The sequence below is a fragment of the Columba livia genome, chromosome 6 (assembly GCF_036013475.1).
Source record: "Columba livia isolate bColLiv1 breed racing homer chromosome 6, bColLiv1.pat.W.v2, whole genome shotgun sequence".
Classification (NCBI taxonomy): domain Eukaryota; kingdom Metazoa; phylum Chordata; class Aves; order Columbiformes; family Columbidae; genus Columba; species Columba livia.
Genome location: NC_088607.1, coordinates 19,645,930 through 19,665,254, shown reverse-complemented (window position 1 = coordinate 19,665,254; position 19,325 = coordinate 19,645,930). Strand labels below are relative to the sequence as shown.

Below are 19,325 nucleotides of genomic sequence, written 5' to 3'. Positions count from 1 at the left end.
AAGGTCTGAGGGAGAGCCTGTCCGTCTCTCACTGATGCATCCCTGACGAGAGACTGACCCTACAAAATCCTTACTTATTTCCCCTGCAGACCTGCTTTTGTCATGTTACAGACTGGGAGCAGTAAGTGTTTTTTTTTTTTTGTGGTAGATTTCCTTGTCGGTTACAAGTCAAAAGTAGATGGCAAATGTGTGTTCTGACTTAATTTGTCACTTATTCTTATGATGTTAAAGGTGATAAAGAGCCAGGAAAAAAACCCACAACACTGTAAATTCTCTTGTATCACCTTGTAGTCCAAGGCAATATTTAGCAAGTGCCTATGTATTTGTGGGCTATCTCATGTCTCTGGTTTCCAGTGCATTTGTTTATTTCATAGGAAGACAGCAAATGTTTGTGAGGTCAGTGGCATATTTTGTCCCATTTGTTCTTCTTGCGTGGGCTTCTCTGTCTTACCTCAAAGTCCCTTTGAAAAAGTTCAATATTTTGAAGAAAGGTCATTTTAACTGCACTGGCCACCCTTTCCTAGCTTGCCTGGCTTTCTTAAGTGCCTTGCTGCCTCACCTTCACAGGTGGAATCAGGCCCTTGTGTGCAGAGCTCGACTGTGGTGCTCAGGACTGAGAATGGGGAGCGGAGGATGGCACAGAAAGGCTTCTCTGCTTATTTTGTGCCCCAGCACAACACTGTAACATAGTTTGTCAAGCTCCAGTTTGACAACGTGTAGGAGGTTTAACACAAGTGTTCTTAACACACAAGATTAGAGTTCTGCTCTTTAGTTGCTTTGTTTTGCTCAGTATTCAATGATTTTTTTTAAAGCTGTGTTTGCTCTAGGGATCTGCTGGGGGTATTGCTACTTGCCTGTGTTTCTCAAGTTTGCCAAAGGAGGTGCCATAAACTCTCACATCTTTTCTTCAGTAACCATCACCTCTATAAGAAGAGGAGCTGTGGGGATTCCTCCTGCTGATGTGACTTGCTGAGCAGTGGTAGTAGCTATGTGAGATGTCCACTCTACCCTCTCTCTGCAGCCATGTCCAAGTTTGCAGGCATACATGTGGAATCCGTTGGATCCCACATTCTTCTTGCATGTGTAGCCCAGTTTCCATGAGCCTATATGTGTTTAATGTGCTTCTACTTGAAGGAAGCAAAATGCATGTGTCTGTTTCTGTTTAAAAAAAGAAAAAAAAAAAAGGAAATGTTTCTAGTAGATTACCTAAAAGAAAGCTTTTGAAATATAATAGTTCACTATTGTCAATATTAAACAAATATAAAGAGATCACTGAATCTGGTAGTAATCAGAGTTATTTTGTGTTTAGAAGGACCGGACTTGTCTGCATTATGCGGTGAGAAAACAGTTTAGCTTCCTTGACTATGTGCTCATCATAATCCTCATGCCAGTTATGCTTATTGGATATCTTCTCATGGTGAGTCTGGATGAAAGCAGGAAAGATCCTGTACCTTTTCCTTTCCCCTTATCACCTTCCTCGTGGAAGTATTTTGGGCCAGGAACCTGTATAGAATATGGACTCCTTTTTTTTTTTTTAAATCAGGGACTGATGAAGAGCATCAGAAGGAGCAGAGATTTTTGCTGTGCCTATATAGGTGGTGAAGGAACAGAATTGTACCAGTGCATCGGTCTGGCATTTGCAGAAGCCAGACACTCCTCTGTTTGGAAAAACTGCAGCGTTTAGCCAAAACTACTTAGTACTATACACAGATAAATTGTCTTACTGTGTTACTCTTTCCCTTGCATGAAACAGGTCTCAAAGACTAAACAGAATGAAAACCTGATCAAGATGTTGCTTAGAGCTGGAGCTGATGTTAATGCTACAGACTCTGTAAGTGGGTTTATACAAATGCAAATGTGGCTTGTATGCATGCAACAATACTAAAACCAGACTTCAGAATCTTCTAACAACAGAGACCTGCTTTCAGAGTAGGATCAGGGATTGAACTGACTGTGATGTACCAGGAGGATCCAATGTTTCCCCTTGACAACTAGTTAATTCTCCATTTCTGACAGTTAAGGGAATCCAGGAAAGCTGGGTTGAGACACTTATGTATTACATACCTGAACTTATAGAAATTCAAGTGATATAAGCTTCCATGGTTATCACCATTTATGAGTTCTTGGAGTGGAGCAGATTTGTGGGCAAAGGTCATTCCACAGTGCTAGACCTTGTATGTTCTCTTAATTTTCAGAGTGTGCTGCTCTACCATATGTAGCATTCTGTGTCCACTAGCCTACTTGGGTCTGGTAAAGAGCTCCTCTACTCTACTAAGGCAGAAAAGGACAACCCCCAATTTTAGCAGTAACCAAATTCCAAACGACTGAAGTGTGAGCAAACATATTGCTTAAGACATAGTTGTTGAAATCAAGATCAAGGAATTCTCTGGAATCGGTAAAGAACCATTGGCCTCTTGCTGAAGATATCAGACCTGTTTTAGCAGCTGCATCCTGAGGAATGAATGATTTTGTTGTTCTTTTTGCTCTTATGAGAATGTATTTATTTAACCGTGGAGTATTTTGTGACAGGAAATGTTATATGTCTTGGGCATCCAGCTGTTAGGAGGAAACTGATAAGGTTACAGGTAGTCATACTTGCCTATGGTCTGTTAAAGAAATAATAGAACCAAAATCCATCTGCTGCTGTTTCCCTTCAGTCTGGTTGCACAGCCCTTCACTATGCTTGTGAAATGAGAAATCAGGAAGTCATTCCCCTGCTGCTTGAAGCTCATGCTGACACTTCGGTAAAGAATCAGGTAAGAAGGTGACCTGGACAACTGTATAACTGCTTTCTGGCAGCAGACTCATTAGCTATGGGGTATAAAGGAATGTTTGCTCCATTGCCTGTTTCGGTAATAGCAACTTTTTGTGCCACTGGATACCATTCTTTTGAGGGGGACTAAATTAAGCTCCTTCTGTCACCAAAAAAGCTCAAATATTGTTCAAATAAATACTGGCCTGGGAGCATCAGCGTTAGTGAGTTGAGGTGAGCAATGTGTTGCCCATGTTTCTCTTGAAATCAGCTCTTAGCTTAGCTCTGCTCTGCCTTTGGACATATTTCCCAGAAACAGTGGAATGGGTTTCACTACTGGAGGGGAGGGAAGGACTCTGCCCCTGAATTCAGGGAGAGCAGAAGTGAACCCAGCACGTTTTGAAACTTTTGCTTCAGAGCAAGGACATGATAGTGAAACTTAAGCAGGAGACCACTGCATCTGGGTGAGAAATTTAGGAAAGCTCTTTGTACTTGAGCCACATCTATCACGTTGCAATGTATTTCTTCTGTTTCTTTCAGGATGGGGAGACTCCTTTAGATATAGCCAGAAGATTGCAGTTCCACAACATTGAAAGCATGCTAAGGAGAAATTTGTAGTCATTAAGGACTCTTGAACATGTGGAAAAGTACCTCATCTGGCAATTCATCTTGCACAGGAGCAGGAGTCCTGCAGAGGGTTGAGGGCTGTTACTTCATAAAGACTTGGTTCAGATCTGCCCATTCCTTGCTGCAGACATCGACTGTTTTGTGTGAGACTTGCCAGTACTCCCAAGGCCACTTGGGCTGAAAGGAATTAATTTGATGTTACTAAGCCATGAATGATTACAACAGTGTTAAAAATATTGCCTTTTCTATTTGCATCCCCACTTTTATTACTTGCCTTGTGCAGTGTGTGGATTTTGATAGCTTGCTATAGTATTTGCAGCCAATGCAAAAATAAAACATCCTTTAGATTGTGTGTTACTTTTTCCAAAGGGATACGCTTGACAGCTGCACAGTATGCCACAGCAGTTTATACAAAGTCTGATAACCTTCTTCATAGTATTTCTTTTCTTATGATGGCAGTGACTGGGAAAATAGATGTTTCAGCTTAGCACTTCCTCCTTCCATACTTGCTACAAGTTTCACACACTTCAATTTTCACTATGTTGCTACAAGGGAAGAATTATCTTCTCTTTTCCTTTTTTGTCATGTAAGAAACAGCAAAAGAGATTCAATGAGTTGCTGGAGACCACAAAGGCATGAAGAAAGCCAAATCCCATGTGACTTTAATGCATTAAGGAATAACAATGAAAATATGTTTGGCACAGTAGAGAAACATTTTTTTTTTACTACCTTTCCAATATAAACAGTGTCCTAAAGGAAAGAAAAATCAATAAATGTAATGCTGTGGATGAGAACCAGATGTATCCTTCCCATGGGACTGGACAGCATAGCAAGCTTTTCACAGTGGTGTATGCAACAAGGGATGTATAGACCAAAACAACAGTAAATTCATGAGTCTTCTCTTGTATAGGTGAAGGCAGAAAAAAACCTGCAGTGGTAAGCAATGTATTAAAGTGGCCTGATGCTTTGTGATTTAATAGTTCAGCAATAAAGGGGAATCTCCTTTCAAATGTTGCTGTATCCTGCTTTCTTGGTCTAATGGATCTTTATTTTTGTTGACAATTTTGGCCATTTCCTGTAAGCTGACATAAGTTGCGAAGACAGATGCCACAGTCAGCACTGCTAATGGCTGCTAGACTGGGTGCATGGACAAGGTAGGGTATTATTCCTGTGTTGCAGAACATAGATAAGTTTTTAAGTGTAACTATTCTGCTGGATGGTGACTCCAATTACAAAGGGTCTTACTTGGACAACAGGAGCTCCATGTCCCATCCAGAAACAGCCTGGGAAACAAAGCTGCCCTGTCTGCATATATAAAATGAACACTTTGGTGGTGAAACTTAAGGAACCACACCCTTATCTACCAGGTCAACTTGTAGGTAAGTATGTAAAATATACATGAGAACAACAAAGTTTAGGCTTAGAAAAATCAGTCTTGTGGAAATAAAATCTCTCCAAATGAACTGATCCTTGCAGTGTGTGCACAAATATATTCATGTTTTAAACTTTCATTCCTATACACCTCAACCTTCTAAGGAAGAGAGTAGTTGTAGTAACTCCATGGAAAACCTCTTAGAAAAGCAAGAAACCAAAAAGACACCTCTACTGGTATCCGTTACATGTGTCTTGTGTTTACCTCTTCCCAAGGTATCCCCCTCATTGCCAAATCACAATTTTGAAAGTTTTTATTGAATGAATTAACACTCTGCATATGGTTTCAAAAGTATTTCCTTATTAGTTCAATGATTTTCCAATACATTCTCTCAGTTGCATCAAGGCCCCAGATGAAGTCAAGATGTCCCCAAGTAGGAAAATGCTCATGGTAAATGAGATTAGTAATCCGAGGAAGTAGCTTTGCCATGTCTTTTGGGTCTGCAAATGTGTCTTTTCCACCACTCCAAACAGCAATTGGTATGCCTATCTTCTCTATCTTGTACGCAGGAGGAAAGGACTGTAAGAAAAGGAGGAGACTTGAGTGAATGCTGCTGTATCAGAAGTTGTGTTCATAGAAAGGATTCTGTGCAAGCACCTCTCTTTCTCTTCTGCACTCACTATGATAAAACAGTAATGATGAAGGCCACCAAACTACTGCCCATTTTCCTAACCCCATTCCCTGTTGACCATGAAAGGAAACAACCCATCCTGTTCCTGTGTCTTTCTTTAATACATGGCTAAGAGTTGTCCTGCAGTTTGACATCTGCTTGTGCCCTTCAGAGGTGGGGATATGGAAAGAGCAGTGTCTGTGTTTATCAGGTAAGGACTGTGGATCTTATTCACGTGTATATTTATAAATGTTGTTGTGGTATGGAGTTCAGCTGTTGGTCTTATTTGTTATTCTTCGTACTTAAGTGGCAAGGAAATACTTTGGTTATTTATAATTTCACTCCAGAAAATTTCGGAGACAATGTGCATGGGTAGAAACAATTGATTATATGCTGGAGCCTTTCCATCTGTGAAAAACAGCTTGTCCTGGTGCAGCACAGGACACTGTAAGTCGTATGTGTTGCTTAAAAGTGAAATGATTGTCAGCCAATTAAGCAGGTGACCATAGATGTGAGATTCATTTCCTCCCTTAATTGAAAGACAAACCTTGAGGATTTTGGGGAAAGTAAAGGGCTTTATAACCATCCAGTACTAGGACTTGGATGTGGCTCTTAGGTTTTTGGGAATGGCATGTAAATTGGCATGTCATGGAATACAACCCTGCATCAGCAGGGAGGGGGCAAATGAACTTGTTAGCTGTCTGCAAGAAACTGTCTACGCCTTCTCTATGAATGGACTTTTACACTTCTGAGTATCAGATTTAGGTGAAACACTACTGCAGACTACTCTCTCCCTCTTTCTGTAGCACCTGAGGTGCTCAATTCTGAATTTTTCTTAGTTTTGCCAGGACCCAAGGATGACAGGAAAACCATACTACTTTACCTGGTTGTATTTCTTTGTGTTTTCCTTAGAGCCATAGTCATAAGCTTGAAATCGGTCTCCATATATTATCTGTTAAAAGAACAGATAAAATGTAAGTGGTGAGACACCAAGAGGCAGAGTGCAGGAGGCATTTTCCTGCTTGTGATTGAAGCCAAAGTTCAGGCAGTGGGCTGTGAGTTACTCCTGCCCCTTCCTCTGGTTGCAGGTAGACTGAGCGGCTTCATTACCTTTCCTCCTAACTTTCTCTCCTGATCCTCATCCACTACCCTTGGTCTGTGTTGTTATTAAAATTTTACTTGTCTACCTTAGTTAACTAAAGTTGGGGTCCCTGTTTGTGATGCAGAGCTTGGTTCAGTTGTCACATGGAGAGAGGACGTGAATGTTTAGAATGTGTCAGAGCTGTTACTAGACTAGTGCAATATAAGATCTCGCCCTACACATCTTGTCTTCTGTGTCTCAGTTTGTCTGGTCCATTCACAGTAGGGGCAACATTTCCAGAGGCTCTGTACTTACATGAGTTTGGCTATACATGAGTTGTGCTCTGACAGCAATTTTGAGGTGTAACTTTAGATACAAGACATTAGACTTCTTGAGTGTGTGTTGTCTAAAAGACATCAGTTCATGATCTGCAGGACTGATGAGTGAAGAGTTAAGTATACAACTATTCGGTGTTTTTTGTTTGATTGTTTTTTTGTTTGCATATTTTTGTTGTTGTTGTTGGTTTACTTTGTTTTATTTTTTGCACGAACCTGACAAGTAATTTCACTGTGAGTCTTTGTATGTAATACAGGGTGAAGTCAGTGTCAGTTTAGAAAAGCTTGATTTCAAGGCTTCAAGTAGCTGGGAATGTGCTAGAAATCTGGTTGCTGTATTGCCTTTGCTATTTTCTTCTATCCTGCTGTATCTGCATTTGCTTTGTAGCCACCTGACTTTGTCAGAGACTGGTCAAATAAGCTGTACAGCCACTGGCTGTCAATGGTTTGTTCCTATTTCCTGGCTCTGTCTGGTGTATCCCGTGGGACTGACTGCTGGGAATTTTTGTCAGGAGTGTCCTCAGGACAACACCTATATTCTAAACCATATTAACTGTCTGCAGAAATGGGAGTTCTGCCTATAGGATGTATGTAGATATATCCTGGCTCAGCAGTTGCACCTGGACACATGCAGTGATGCTTCTTGGCTGGTGCTTTCTTGGCCTGTTCTGATCAGACCATATGTAAAACAAGCTCAGCTTTGCCAGTGCGTAAGCAGAAACCCACCTTTAGAGAACTGTAATCCAGGATCTGGACAGTGGCAGGAGTGACTAAAAGGATTTTGTAAAAACCTGGTTATTGGGAACAACCCTGTGGAGAAATGTTGTTTGTCATGTACTGGAGTAGTATAAGGTAGTTCTCTACATTGCTGTTGTACCAGCAGAAGTGCTTGTGTGGTTAACTGGCTCTGGGAGGTGATCCAGACTGCAATTAGCCCTCTGGGAGAAAAGTTTAACTTGCATTATTTCTTTGTCTGGCTCATCCCCTGCCTGCTCAAGTTTCCACTATCCTCCTACTGCCTGCTAATTGCCTGGACCACGTTCACGTTCCCTTCTTCAGCTCTCAAGGCAAAGATGTACATAAATAAAGCTGAAGCCTGGAAGCCATTGGAGCCCAACATGCAGAGCTGCCTGACGTGCCCAGGGGAAATCTCAGTGCCTGATGCCAAAGGGACAATTCAGGTAGAGTTTGGTGAGCCATGGGAAGCAGGGCTCCCTCTGTGGCAGGTGCTCAGGGCAGCATGTGAGAAGATGTGGTGGACAGTTTCCCAGATCTGTTGCCTCTGGACTTCCCTGGGGGCTGTTGGCTGCATACAAAAGCAGTCGTCAGAGTCTGTTTATACGTCAGTACACAGTTATACCTGATGCCAATGAATAATATTCTGTACTGATGTTCCAGCAGGGGAATGTCCCACATATACATCCATTCGACTCTGGAGAGAAAGCAGAAGTGTTAGAAAGGCAATGATGTGGTCTTGTGACAGAATGAAGCTGTGAAGAACATGAGGAACATGCTTTCTTAATGAAAATGAGTCTGTTCCATGAAGACAGTACTACTGCGGGATCCTGCAGTTCAGCAACAGTATGGAAAAAAACTTTCAGTTGTTTCAGAGTAGATTCCTCACCTCACACTGAACACAGATGCATACATAAGTCTTTTGAAGATTTGTTTTTCTCTTCACTTTACTCCTAGTGCTAAAGAAGCCAGCTTATAAAGCAGATTGTTTTTTCTTCTGTTTGCATTTTTTTATTTCTCTTAAGGAGATGTTCCAAATCCATCTCCTTGGATGCCCCCTCAGACCTGTTATCTTGTCCTGAGAACCACATTAGTGACTTAACCAAAGTCAGGAAAGATTCTTAATGATTTAGCTGTGCAATTCAGAAGGGCTGCAATGGAGCTTTTTGCTGTCTTTTAATTATTCCAGTGTTCAGAGGACACTGGTGTCTGCATGCTAAGGAAGGAAACTGGGAACTGTATTACCAAGAAAGAGTCTGACTCCATCAGCCATTGGCTCTTTTTAAAGAGCATCTGTGAACTACCAAAATGTAGTTGGCTTAGCTCCAAAAAGGGCTCATTTATTGACATGTGCAGTACAGCTCTGGAGCATATTCAGTCCTGCGACTGGAATGTGTCCCATTGTTGATCCCATCCAACATTAACTCCCGTCCTGTTTGGCACTATATGCACCACACAATGTCCCGACATTCCTTCAGTCTGCTGAGAATTATGTTGTCGTTTATGTGTGTTTACATGCATGACAGTTACTATATAAGGACAGAGTGCACAAATGTAACTTCCAAACTCACCTTATTTTTACCTTGAGTAGGTGTTCTTGCATATACTTACCGTGTTCAGATTTTTTACGTTGCCTCCAGCTATGTAACGGAGTATGTGTCCACAAAGCTTATCCAGGTTTGCACATAACTGTGTCACAGGTCCTTTCAAGGATTCGATTTGGTGAAAGGCTCCTTTGTGGCCAAATAAAAACTGAGGGAAGGGAAAATGCAACATTTTTTTTTTTTTTTTCTTGTTACAGGTGCACTTTATGCAGGAAACTGTTGCTAATAGTCTAGCCTCCTAACTCAGTATTCAAAGATTGCTGGAACAGTTTTCCCTCCCCGTACCCCTTAGAACACATTCTTCCCCACAATGCATCATACATCCTTCCTTCTTCATATTACTGCATCAATCCTGGAGGAAGTCGTCCTTCCATTTCTATTGTAGTGACCTCAGAGCTCACTCATTTCTGAAGTCACAGAGATTGTCACGGCTATTATTGTGGCTCTGATTTAGTTCCTCATGCATGAGGAAAATAGCAAAATATTAGTTCATAGCAAGAGTCCTATGATGAGACAGAGTTTCACAAGTCTTTTACTTTACTGGGATCTGCTGACATTTTCCGCACAGAGTTTTGTGAACACTTCATCTTCCTCTTTGGGGACACTCAGGTTGAGTGAACCCTGTGAAGGTAAGTCAGGCATTGGGCCTCTTAGCAGGAAAAATGACATACCCTGAGCAGTGGTTCAGGAGCTTTTGCTATCTTAACCAGAGGGCTTGTAGCATGTGAGCATGTGGTTACTGGGCCCAGAGCACAGAACATTTTCACCCTTTTAGCCAGCTCAGGGTATGTAGAAAATGCTATGAAGCCTGTGAAGACAGAAGAGACAGCCTGAGTTAGTGAAGACGTTTTCCACAGACAAATAAGCAGTAGGTAGCAAAGAAGTGAGACTAGATTTCCAGCTTGTTGTCTATTGTCCATGTTTGTCTATGCTGCATGTTTTACCTAAGACAAATGTTGAAGCTAAGGCCTGAAATGAATTTTATTTGAGAGGCAAAGTTCATTCTGAGGTTTAGAGCATGTCTGGACATTGCCTTTATCAAAAAAGGTTTTGTAGGCAATGTGCCAATGAGGTTTTCATTATAAAATCAGTTTCCTCTAAAGTTCAAAAAACTCTCATTAAAAATAAGTTATTCAGATTACAGTCTCTAAGGGTCTATGTCTTCTTATGCTTCCATGAAACTGTAGAATAGTTAGCTGAATACTGGGAGCTTTGAATGTTTTCTACTGATTGTTTGCATTGAAACCTAGATGGTCAGTTTGTTTTGTCATGAGTGTTTTTAAATACGCTTATGAAGGGAAAAGAAAGGGAAGGTCTGGATCTGGTGACAATATAGGATTTCCCCCCATTTTCTTCTCTTTTGGTTTGCATTAATGAGCTGGCAGTTGCTAATCAATGTCCATTAATGTGTCTTACACATAAATCATAAACATCAGGAACTTTCAGCAGATAATAAAAGAAAATTGCGTTCGGAGGCCAAGAAGCTAGTCAGTGCTGAAGGCTGCCACTAAGAGAAAGTAGGTTATTAATGTTTTTTCTATCCTAATTTTCAGTCTTTGGCAATATGTTTTGAACAGTAATGTGGCCAGTAATAGCCACTCATGAACTATGCTTTAAATTGTAATATCTCCATTAAGTCACATCACTTAGTAATGTTCAGGTTCTTTTTCCTTGTCTTATGTTATTTGACATTACATATTACATGTGCTGTTTGATCTTCTTACTTTTTCCTTCCTATTCACAAGGGAAATAACTGTTTGTCTTAATACAAAAGATGAACTTAATGAAAATTTCCATTGCTGAGAATTTAAGAAAATGCCAAGTGCCAGTACCTGAAGTACCTGATAAATGACCACTAGTATGTCTCTACTTATTTTAAAAGTTGAAATATATCTGAATCTGCTATTTAGTTTCTTTGCTTATTAAGGGTAACCAAAACCACTTTTAGAAAAGTTTTCATATTTTTGAAATCTCAACTCAGAAGGCACTTGTAAGTTTACTAACTCTACACAAACTGAATCAATGGGGAGACCCACCTACTAATCAGATACGAACATGAATAATTGTGAACAGTGAGTGTCCTTACATTACCTGCTGTTGTGCCTTCAGAGTGAGCAACATAGTAGACATCCTTCTGTCCAGTTTTATTCATTATGAAGTACAGCTCTGCTGGAATATCGTATTTACCCATTTCATCAAAGCTACAGGGGAGAAATACAAAAAACTAGCAGATAATTCAGCTGTCACAGTGTGAGTTATTGAATGTCACTTTTGTTCATTGCACCAAGCAGGACCCACAGAAAGACGAAGCTGCACACTTTGTCTGCATTCTTGGTTGAGTTGGGGAAGGGGGGTAAAGGAACACAGCTATACTGCCAGGCTGCCTGACACCTTGGGCTCTCTGCAGAGGAGGTGCCGGTTTCACCTGTCAGTGGCAGCCCTTGGGGAACTGAATTTAATTAGTATCTCATTTTGTTTCCCAGTGTCTGAAATCTCTTCCCCAACCAATGCTCTGAACTCTGAATAGTGGGGACCATTGTGCTTTATCTTCTTCTTTACTCTCCTTGGTTGGTGTAGACCCTCTTCTGATGCTGGTTTGGGTAAAAAATCATCAGACCGAATCTGTCTAGTCCCCTCAGAGTTTCTGTCATGAGTAATTCTTCCTTACAGAGTACCTGAACTGCCAGAATGCTTTCTGGCTGGGATTAAGGGTCCTGTGTTTCAAAGACCAAGTGTTCCCTCTGCTGTTTCCCATCCAGACATCGTAGCCGGCATCTGCGAGGAGGAAGCCCAAGCTGTTGCTGGGTAGGTTAGAAATCCAGTGGGTAGCATCTCCTAGAAAAGCATGCTGTAGGAAAACTACAGGCTTTTGCCCTGGAAAAGATGAGAGTATTCTTACATTGGAGCAGTAGTTAATGTGTATTTGAGATTGCGGTACAGATTTTAGTTTGTGAGAGGTTTTAGATGTTTCCTTCTTCAAGAAGATCCCAGGAGAATTATGCATAGATATTGGTGTGAGAAACCTGAAGGATTTGATTTGTTCCATGCAAGCAGGAAATGTTTAATGACATTTCATAAACATTTCGTTACAGGACTGGCAAATAAAGAATTTCATGAGGAGGCCTGTTCCCACCTACTTTTGCACTAGAAAGCCAACTTACAAGTGCCTATATTGAAACCACCTACCCACAGCTGAAAGCTGCCAAAGGCATAACAGTGTATGGAAGGTAAAGAATAATTCATCCAAAGAAGCATATCTACCCTCATGTCTATTCAGTAACCAACTAAGCAGGGCTGAGAGGCTCCTAATCTAACTTGGGTTAACATTAATTTGAATGTGAGGTTGGCCCAAATGATCTCCAAAGGATGAGATCCAACTAAGAGGAGCCATTCAAAATAAATTATTCTATAATTCTAACAAAGAGTCACAAAGTAACAGTATCCAGGGTACCTTGAATTCTAGATAGAAATTTTTATGTCACTCAGAAAATGTTATGAAACAGATTAAATGCATTTGCTTTTCAGTGATAACCTGATTTTCCTCTCACCTTTCTTAAGAATATCTTTGTCCTTCAGAAGGCTGGGAATTAATATTCATACACATAACCTGAGAGGCTTTGTTGCCAGGCTTCCACTTTAAATATGTATTACTTAGGGTGTTAATACAAAACTTCCCCACACCCAGTCTACCAATCCCCTCCCCCAACCCCTCCCCCCCCGCAAGTCCACATGAGGGGAAAAAAACTGGGATATGATAAAAGTCTGAAATAAGGACAGAAACACTGAATGTATGGACTTCAGATGAATTCAGAACTCAGGCCACATTCCTGACTAGGTGCTCTTGCTGAGATGGAAAGGTGTGGAATATATCATTGCATGTACAAAGGGGAAAGATAGAGGACCCATGTAAGAGCTGGCTCTCAGACTTTCCTTATGTCCCATAAATGTGTCACACCTGTATTTTGGCTGTTCCTCCCAGCAGGAATTCTGAAAACACCAAGAATGTATCCATCCTCTGTGGTAACTTGATATTCCTCACTGGGATATCCGTGATATCTGATAATTTCACTCTGCGGGAAGCCAAAGGAGAGTTTGTCAACATGCGTGTTGTCTTGTTTTAGAGGGTAACCAAGCTGAGCAGCATGGAAGTGGGCTGTTCTGTGATGGCAATGCAAGGCCCCTGGCCACCGGGACCATGGCTGGGAGTGAATGTTACTGGTCTTATAAAAATATGCATCAAAGTTATGGGACTAAGCAGGACTATATTGAGTGACTAAGTTTTTGGGAGTTAGTTTGCCATATTTTGCAAGGCTGATAGAGAGTAAACATGCAGCAGTATCTGTATAAGACAGTATCCAAAGATGTGGGGTTTCGGTCATAATGAATCCTTCCTTGCCAAAGTGTGATTAGGCAAGCCATGCAGGTGAAACAAACAAAGGTGGAGCTCTTGGCCTTAAGGAACTCATGAGACCATCTACACCTAGTTTTCCATGTATTGTGAGGAAATCTTTGGTGATTCAGAGCAAGGAGTCTTGGATTCCTTTGTGTTGTCAGAATCTGCTGTTTGAAGAAGGGATTCAACTTTCCTTGTTACTGTACTGAGGAAACAGTTTATTAGAGAAGGGGAGCATTTTGTTTCCCTTGAGACTAGAAACCAGGCTTTGCCTCCACTGCAAAGGATTTCTTCTCTCTGGCATCTCGGACTGTTTGGATATAAGCATCAAATTTTCTCCTTTCCCTATCATAGTGCTGGAGGACTCTTTTTCCTCTTGCCAAGACCACACTCTTCCCTTCTTTCTTCTGTAGCCTGAAATACCAACAAGTGTTGAGAAAGGTGACTGCAAACAGGAATCATGAGGTGTGGTCCAGGCTTGTGTTCATCATATATCTGTTGGGGTTCACCCCAAACAGAGGCAGCGAAATTCTGTTGTTCAGTTTGGTATGGACTGGAGTATATGGTCTGTGTTCTGGCCACAGTCCAAGTCTGAGTCTTGTTGTGGGGTCAAAATTCAGTAGCTTGGATGTCATTGCCCCTCAGGAAGTTCTAAGGAGTTGCCTGTCCTTGGAGGCAAAAGCAACAGCTGGTGCTCTCCATTGCAGTACTATGTGTCTGACTTCATGCAATGCGCAAGTGTCGCATCTGTCCCTGGTGCACTCGGAGCTGGCCCTCATTGCAACAGTGACTCAAATGCAGCAGTTTTGGAAAAGGCGGATTGGAAAAATGGGAAATGCAAAAGGGCCCCTACTTTTAGTGTCCTGACAGGGACTGTTAGTGATGGGACAGTGGTAGTGGTACCTGGAGAGATGATTTAGAAAGAATGGGAGAGAAAGTGAGCCAACTTACAACATTCATAAAGCATTCAGGGTTGCGAGTCTTCTTGTACTGGCTTTTGTCTTGATTCAGAGTGGAGGATGTTGTGAATCCTGCCAAAAAGGCAATTGCTTGGGAGCAGAGCAGCAGGAGGAGGCACCACATCTTGGGGCTGTGTGAAAGAGCACATGCAGGGGTGTTTGCATTAGGAAGAGAATGGTGTGGAATTCCAGAGGAAGACCCAAGTGGGGAATCTCCTGAAGGTTACCCAAGGTCTGTTCCCCCAGAGGCTGCTAGAATGAGTACCTGTGTGAGGAAGGACTGTCCACAGCTCACTCTGTGTAGCAGGTAGGGTTGCAGAACAGGTGAGGAAAATACTTGGAGATATCATACACCAATATGTCTGAGCACTCTGCAGATGACAAGGAAGGTGTGGTTGATAGGCAGAGCTACCTCTTTAGTCTAGAAGAAGCTTGACAAAGAAGCTTGAGTACCTGAGACGACCATCACCAAACTTGTTTGCCTTTCTCTGCCTCTGCTCCTCTGCCAGCAGGAGAGGTGAAAGGAGAAGAAAGCATTGTTTTTTTCCTGTCTCCGCAGGAATGAGGTGAGGGAGGTTTGGTGTGGGTTTTAATTCCACCTTTCTTCTCCTCCTTTGGGATCAAATGCCATTCTTGTTGCTGGCCACTGGTGTGCTGGGGTGAAGGATCAGCCAGTGAAACTCGTGAACGTTTGTGCAGGGGCCAGGAATGATTCAGTGACTCTGGGAGGCTTAGGGGAACATGCTTGCACCAGATCAGTGCCAGATGGTGAATTCATCATAGTGTGATGTGCTCCAGACAAGGTTCAGATTCTGTTTTACATCAGTTCCTCTGAGAATACGAAGTGAACAAGATGACCACGTGTGGATTCTCAGAAGCCCCATCAGTCAGTTCCCAGTCAGCCTTGCCTTTCAGGGTGAAAGTCATTTAGGTCTCCATTTACAATCCCCTCAGGCTTCTTCACCAGGCCCTTGCATTATTTCAAGAACCTGCTCTGCCATCCAGATAATTGGATTTTTCCTGCTGCTACTTTGGAGCTCAGAGTTTGTGGCTCTCAAAATCACTGGTTGCCACCAGCTAAGAAATCATGGAATTATTTGGTTTTAAAGCAGTAAACAATAGATCCTGAGCCTGTATCCTTTATCTCTCAGAAAGAGCTGTGTAATATCACAAATCTTGTCTTGATCATGGGGAAGTGACACCTTGCCCTTTCCAGGGTTGACCGATGGTACCAGATTAACTTTTCTGGATAGAAATTGCAGAGTGCATTCTATCTAGCACAAGTTTATGCCAGCTCCACCTACAGTTGACATGCTACCAGGTTTTAGTCTTTATTTTCCAGAACTCAGTTAATGAATGCAGGAATGGTAGTCTCTGTGAGCTTCCCACACCTTCTTTTCAACATGCAAATTTTGACTCAAATGCTCCCTAGAAAAGGGAAGAGAAGGTACTGTGTCCCAGAAAGTTAGGGGACATGAATTAGTTAAAAATGTTTGGAGACCGAGAGAAGTGCTGGCATGTTCAGTGCTCCTTGCCTATAGGAGAGCCACAAGGTAGGCTGGGATTTTTCTTTCCAATCTGAAGACTTGTACAAAAAGGATTAATCCATGGAGCTCAGGACTGTGCTTACACATTCTGAAAAAGCCCTTATACATCTAATTGTTCTACACTTTGTGTGCTTGTGTAAGGAGAGAATGAGGGCTGTGAAAATAAAAGTAGCAGACATTCTGCAAGTGGATAAAAAAACACGAAGATCAGCCAGGTTACATAAATGTTTGAAAATAGAATCCATGAGACAAAAGGGACACGTAATGCAATGTAACACTTCAGCTCATCAAGGCGGTCTTGTAAGACTGCCTCAACAGTAATTACTAGGAACATTACTTGTGTAGGCTTTGTTTCCTCAGAAGAGGGTATACTTCTATGACTGCAGCTTGTTTATGTTAGTTTGCCATTCTGTCCATCTTGTAATTACCTTTTTATGTTATTGGTAAATATCTGCCAAGTTCAGCACAAACACAAGCCTGGAAGGTGATGGGGTTTGCAGAAGATCCTGAGGACTATTTGCTGGGGAAGAACTATTGAGTGGGGTTAGTGCCTTGCTGGGGGTGATGCAGGCTGAGGGCGGCTGTTGTATGTTCTGCAACCAGCTGAGCAGGCAGCAAGAGTGAACTAGCTAGCTAGTTGGTGTCCATGTATCTTCAAAGCGGCCGCAGCATACATGGATGGGCATCAAGGTTTGTGAGAAAATTTTGTAGGAGACCTGCCTGCATGATAGTCTGCATTAGGAAGCTGAACAGACTCAGGAAACAAGTCTTCCTGAAACGAGGCATTTCTAGGTCCACTAGACACAAAGAATCCAATTTTTAATGAAGAACAGAGGTTGTCATGCAGCTACATGTTTCTGGAGTCTGCTTCTAGCATAAGACATCTGCTAATATGAAACATGCTGCCCTATGAAGGTTTTTTTGACTTGGAATTGGAGTTACAGACCAAGAGAAAATAAGAGAGTGTTCCCTGACAAGTAATGGCAAGGACTTGTGGGAGTGAGGGAGGAGTAACCAAGAGATTTTTTGCACTCTCTAAACCTCCTTATAAGAGGAGGTTTGACTTTTTCTGATCTTCGACTTAACCTTTAAATTTGACTGAACAAATTTAAAGAAGACAAACCTCCCAACTCATCAGACAGTTGGAATGAAGCAGCATTCAGAAACACCCAAAATTTTAAACTTCATAATGAAATACACTCCATTCAATTCCTTTTGTATATCAAATATTGAATTTTTGGTGTCAAAACAGGAAGCCTCACAACTACATATTCAGCACAATACTACTTTTTTGCTTTCTGCTGGCTGTTTTACTCTGTTTTAATGGCCTTCCTCTCCATGTGTTGGGAATCTCATTTGTGAAGAAGAAGTTTTGCTAATGTCTCAGCTCATTTTCAAATCACTACCAAGACTAGTTGAGGCAATGCACAGGCTAAATTATTCCTCTTGTTAGGGCAAACTTTTCTTAATGCACTCTACAATCACCTGGCTTAGCTGTCATGGCTCATGGACTTCCAGGTATTTGCCTTTTAAATCAGATACAGCGGGCTAAGTAACATCAATCTTGGCAGGCTACTTCTCCCTTAAGCTTCAGGAATAAAAACAGTTAGGAGACGTGAACAGCCGTTTTTATCTAGTTAGATGAAGTCATAAGGAAACATCAGGCATGATAAAGTGTCATAGAAGAACATACTTAGAGGGAAAAAAGTTCAGAGAGAGAGACGCCCTTGAAATTTCGTTACGTACTTTTAAGATTTAGTGAAACTAAGATACGAACCCTTCAGAAATCTATCCATTTAGCCTTGTACTTTATGCAGTCTAAAATTTATTTCATATATGCTGTAAGGCATACACACACCAACCAGAGAAGCAACTGTGAATAAATGCATATGAGAATCTGCTGCAAAGGATCACTAACAAACCATACATATGTCTTAAACTGCAAGAGGAGTCTCAGTTTACACACACAGTTGTGATACTGGGACTTTCATTCCCTTGTTCTCAAACTGAATCAAAAAGTAGGGGAAAAAAAAATTTGCTCTTTTTCTTCCTTCTGTACAATTCAAACTTCTTTGCCTTCTAACTTCAGCAAACTGAAGTTCTGTGTATAGCAACAGGCTTACAGATCAGAAAGGCAAAAATGCAAAGGCAAATGCACAAAACCAAGACTGAACATCTTTATGGAGACAGGCAACAAATACCGTGAACCCATATGTACAAGCGACTTACCTCTGCTTTGACTGCTTTGCTTGTGTCTTCTGCCACAGTTCCTGGTCTGTGTCCACGAACAGACTGATTCACTGGCAGAAACCTGCACCGATAAAAGGAAGTCAAAACATAATGAGCACTTCAGGGTAGTAGCCGTGAGTGTCATGAGTTGGCAGCATGTATTGTAGAGCGTGTTTGAGTGCTGACTTGGCAGTGCTTCAGAAGTAGGGAAATCTTTGCGATGAAGTAGATCTTCCAGTTAAATTCACAAACCCAAAATGCACCATGGAGCAGGGGAGTTTAAGAAATATCTACAAATCAGTGGTTAGGGTGTTTGGCTGGGACTTGGGTGTTCCAGCTCCCTGACACTGTGGCAGACCTTGGCCTGTGTTGTTGCCCAACTGAGAGGCTGCTCTAAATGTAATCTTTTAGGCTGAAGAGGAGAAAGTATCCAGCTTCTCTCAACATACTCTCTCAAGACACTGTCTCTGTTATCACTTTTCATTTGCTTTACATTAAGTTCAGCATTATACACAGACTCCTTAGTCTGTTTTCCAGTAAGCGGCACAACTCATGAAACCCATCTCATTCTATATTAGCCCCTCAGATTTGACATGGCTTCTTGTAGGGACCTTCTGGTGTCAAAGAAGGACTGAGCACGACATTTAACCCTTCTCCTAGTTAGGTAACAAACAGGGATTCTTCTTTCTCCTAAGACATTTATTGAAATGTTTATGAAAACATAGTATCTTTGGAGATCTTTGCCTAACTGCTGAATTAGTTGTAGTCAGCCTGGGCACTGTGTCCTCACTGAAATTGGTTCAATGACCATGTGTAGAAGGACACGTTCTACGTCCTTAGGCAACTGGGCTACAAAGGAGAACCTTCCTACATGAGGACCAGCCTTTCCGGCCAATTAACTCATAAATGTCTTCAGAGGAACTTGTGTTTCATCATGGGCTGATGAGCATTTGGAATACCAGATTAAAGAGATGTGTTCTTGGGAACGTTGTTGCATTTAACATGTTGCCTTTGGGTGGCT

General features: G+C 41.7%; 2 protein-coding genes across 9 annotated transcripts in view; one reads left to right on the top strand and one right to left on the bottom strand.

Moving 5' to 3' along the window:
• ANKRD22 (ankyrin repeat domain 22) overlaps positions 1 to 4,389 on the top strand; it is a 46,788-nt gene extending 42,399 nt beyond the window's left edge. For 3 of the 7 annotated variants that reach the window (XM_065067425.1, XM_021288343.2, XM_005503008.3), the window contains exons 3-6: positions 1,310 to 1,417; positions 1,754 to 1,831; positions 2,658 to 2,756; positions 3,293 to 4,389. In XM_065067425.1, coding sequence (XP_064923497.1) covers positions 1,310 to 1,417; positions 1,754 to 1,831; positions 2,658 to 2,756; positions 3,293 to 3,370 — 363 coding nt within the window. In that variant the 3' untranslated portion in view covers positions 3,371 to 4,389. Of the gene's footprint in view, positions 1 to 1,309; positions 1,418 to 1,543; positions 1,832 to 2,657; positions 2,757 to 3,292 lie in introns of those variants that run through there. The other 4 variants (XR_010473507.1, XM_065067421.1, XM_065067423.1 and 1 more) reach the window with 4 other exon arrangements.
• A 657-nt stretch (positions 4,390 to 5,046) lies between these two features.
• Positions 5,047 to 18,462, bottom strand: LOC102083781 (lysosomal acid lipase/cholesteryl ester hydrolase). 2 transcript variants are annotated; one of them, XM_065067412.1, is made up of 11 exons: positions 18,305 to 18,446; positions 14,794 to 14,899; positions 14,521 to 14,659; positions 13,132 to 13,246; positions 11,852 to 12,050; positions 11,268 to 11,377; positions 9,848 to 9,984; positions 9,184 to 9,324; positions 8,198 to 8,269; positions 6,305 to 6,373; positions 5,047 to 5,330 (listed from the first exon to the last, which is right to left on the bottom strand). In XM_065067412.1, the coding sequence occupies exons 3-11, from the start codon at positions 14,650 to 14,652 to the stop codon at positions 5,097 to 5,099; spliced, it is 1,209 nt and encodes a 402-aa protein (XP_064923484.1). In that variant the 5' UTR covers positions 14,653 to 14,659; positions 14,794 to 14,899; positions 18,305 to 18,446; the 3' UTR covers positions 5,047 to 5,096. The 2 variants fall into 2 exon arrangements, with proteins under 2 accessions (XP_064923484.1, XP_064923483.1); XM_065067411.1 differs by lacking the exon at positions 14,794 to 14,899 and having other exon boundaries at positions 18,305 to 18,462.
• Positions 18,463 to 19,325: the final 863 nt, after the last annotated feature.

Excerpts from the sequence above, each read along its gene's own strand:
- LOC102083781 (XM_065067411.1), bottom strand. The coding sequence starts at position 14,652 with ATGTGGTGCCTCCTCCTGCTGCTCTGCTCCCAAGCAATTGCCTTTTTG. Across the intron at positions 12,051-13,131 it reads GAGGAACAGCCAAAATACAG|GGCAAAAGCCTGTAGTTTTC; the intron begins GTGTGACACATT and ends CATCTTTTCCAG. Across the intron at positions 11,378-11,851 it reads AAAGCATTCTGGCAGTTCAG|CTTTGATGAAATGGGTAAAT; the intron begins GTACTCTGTAAG and ends TCTCCCCTGTAG.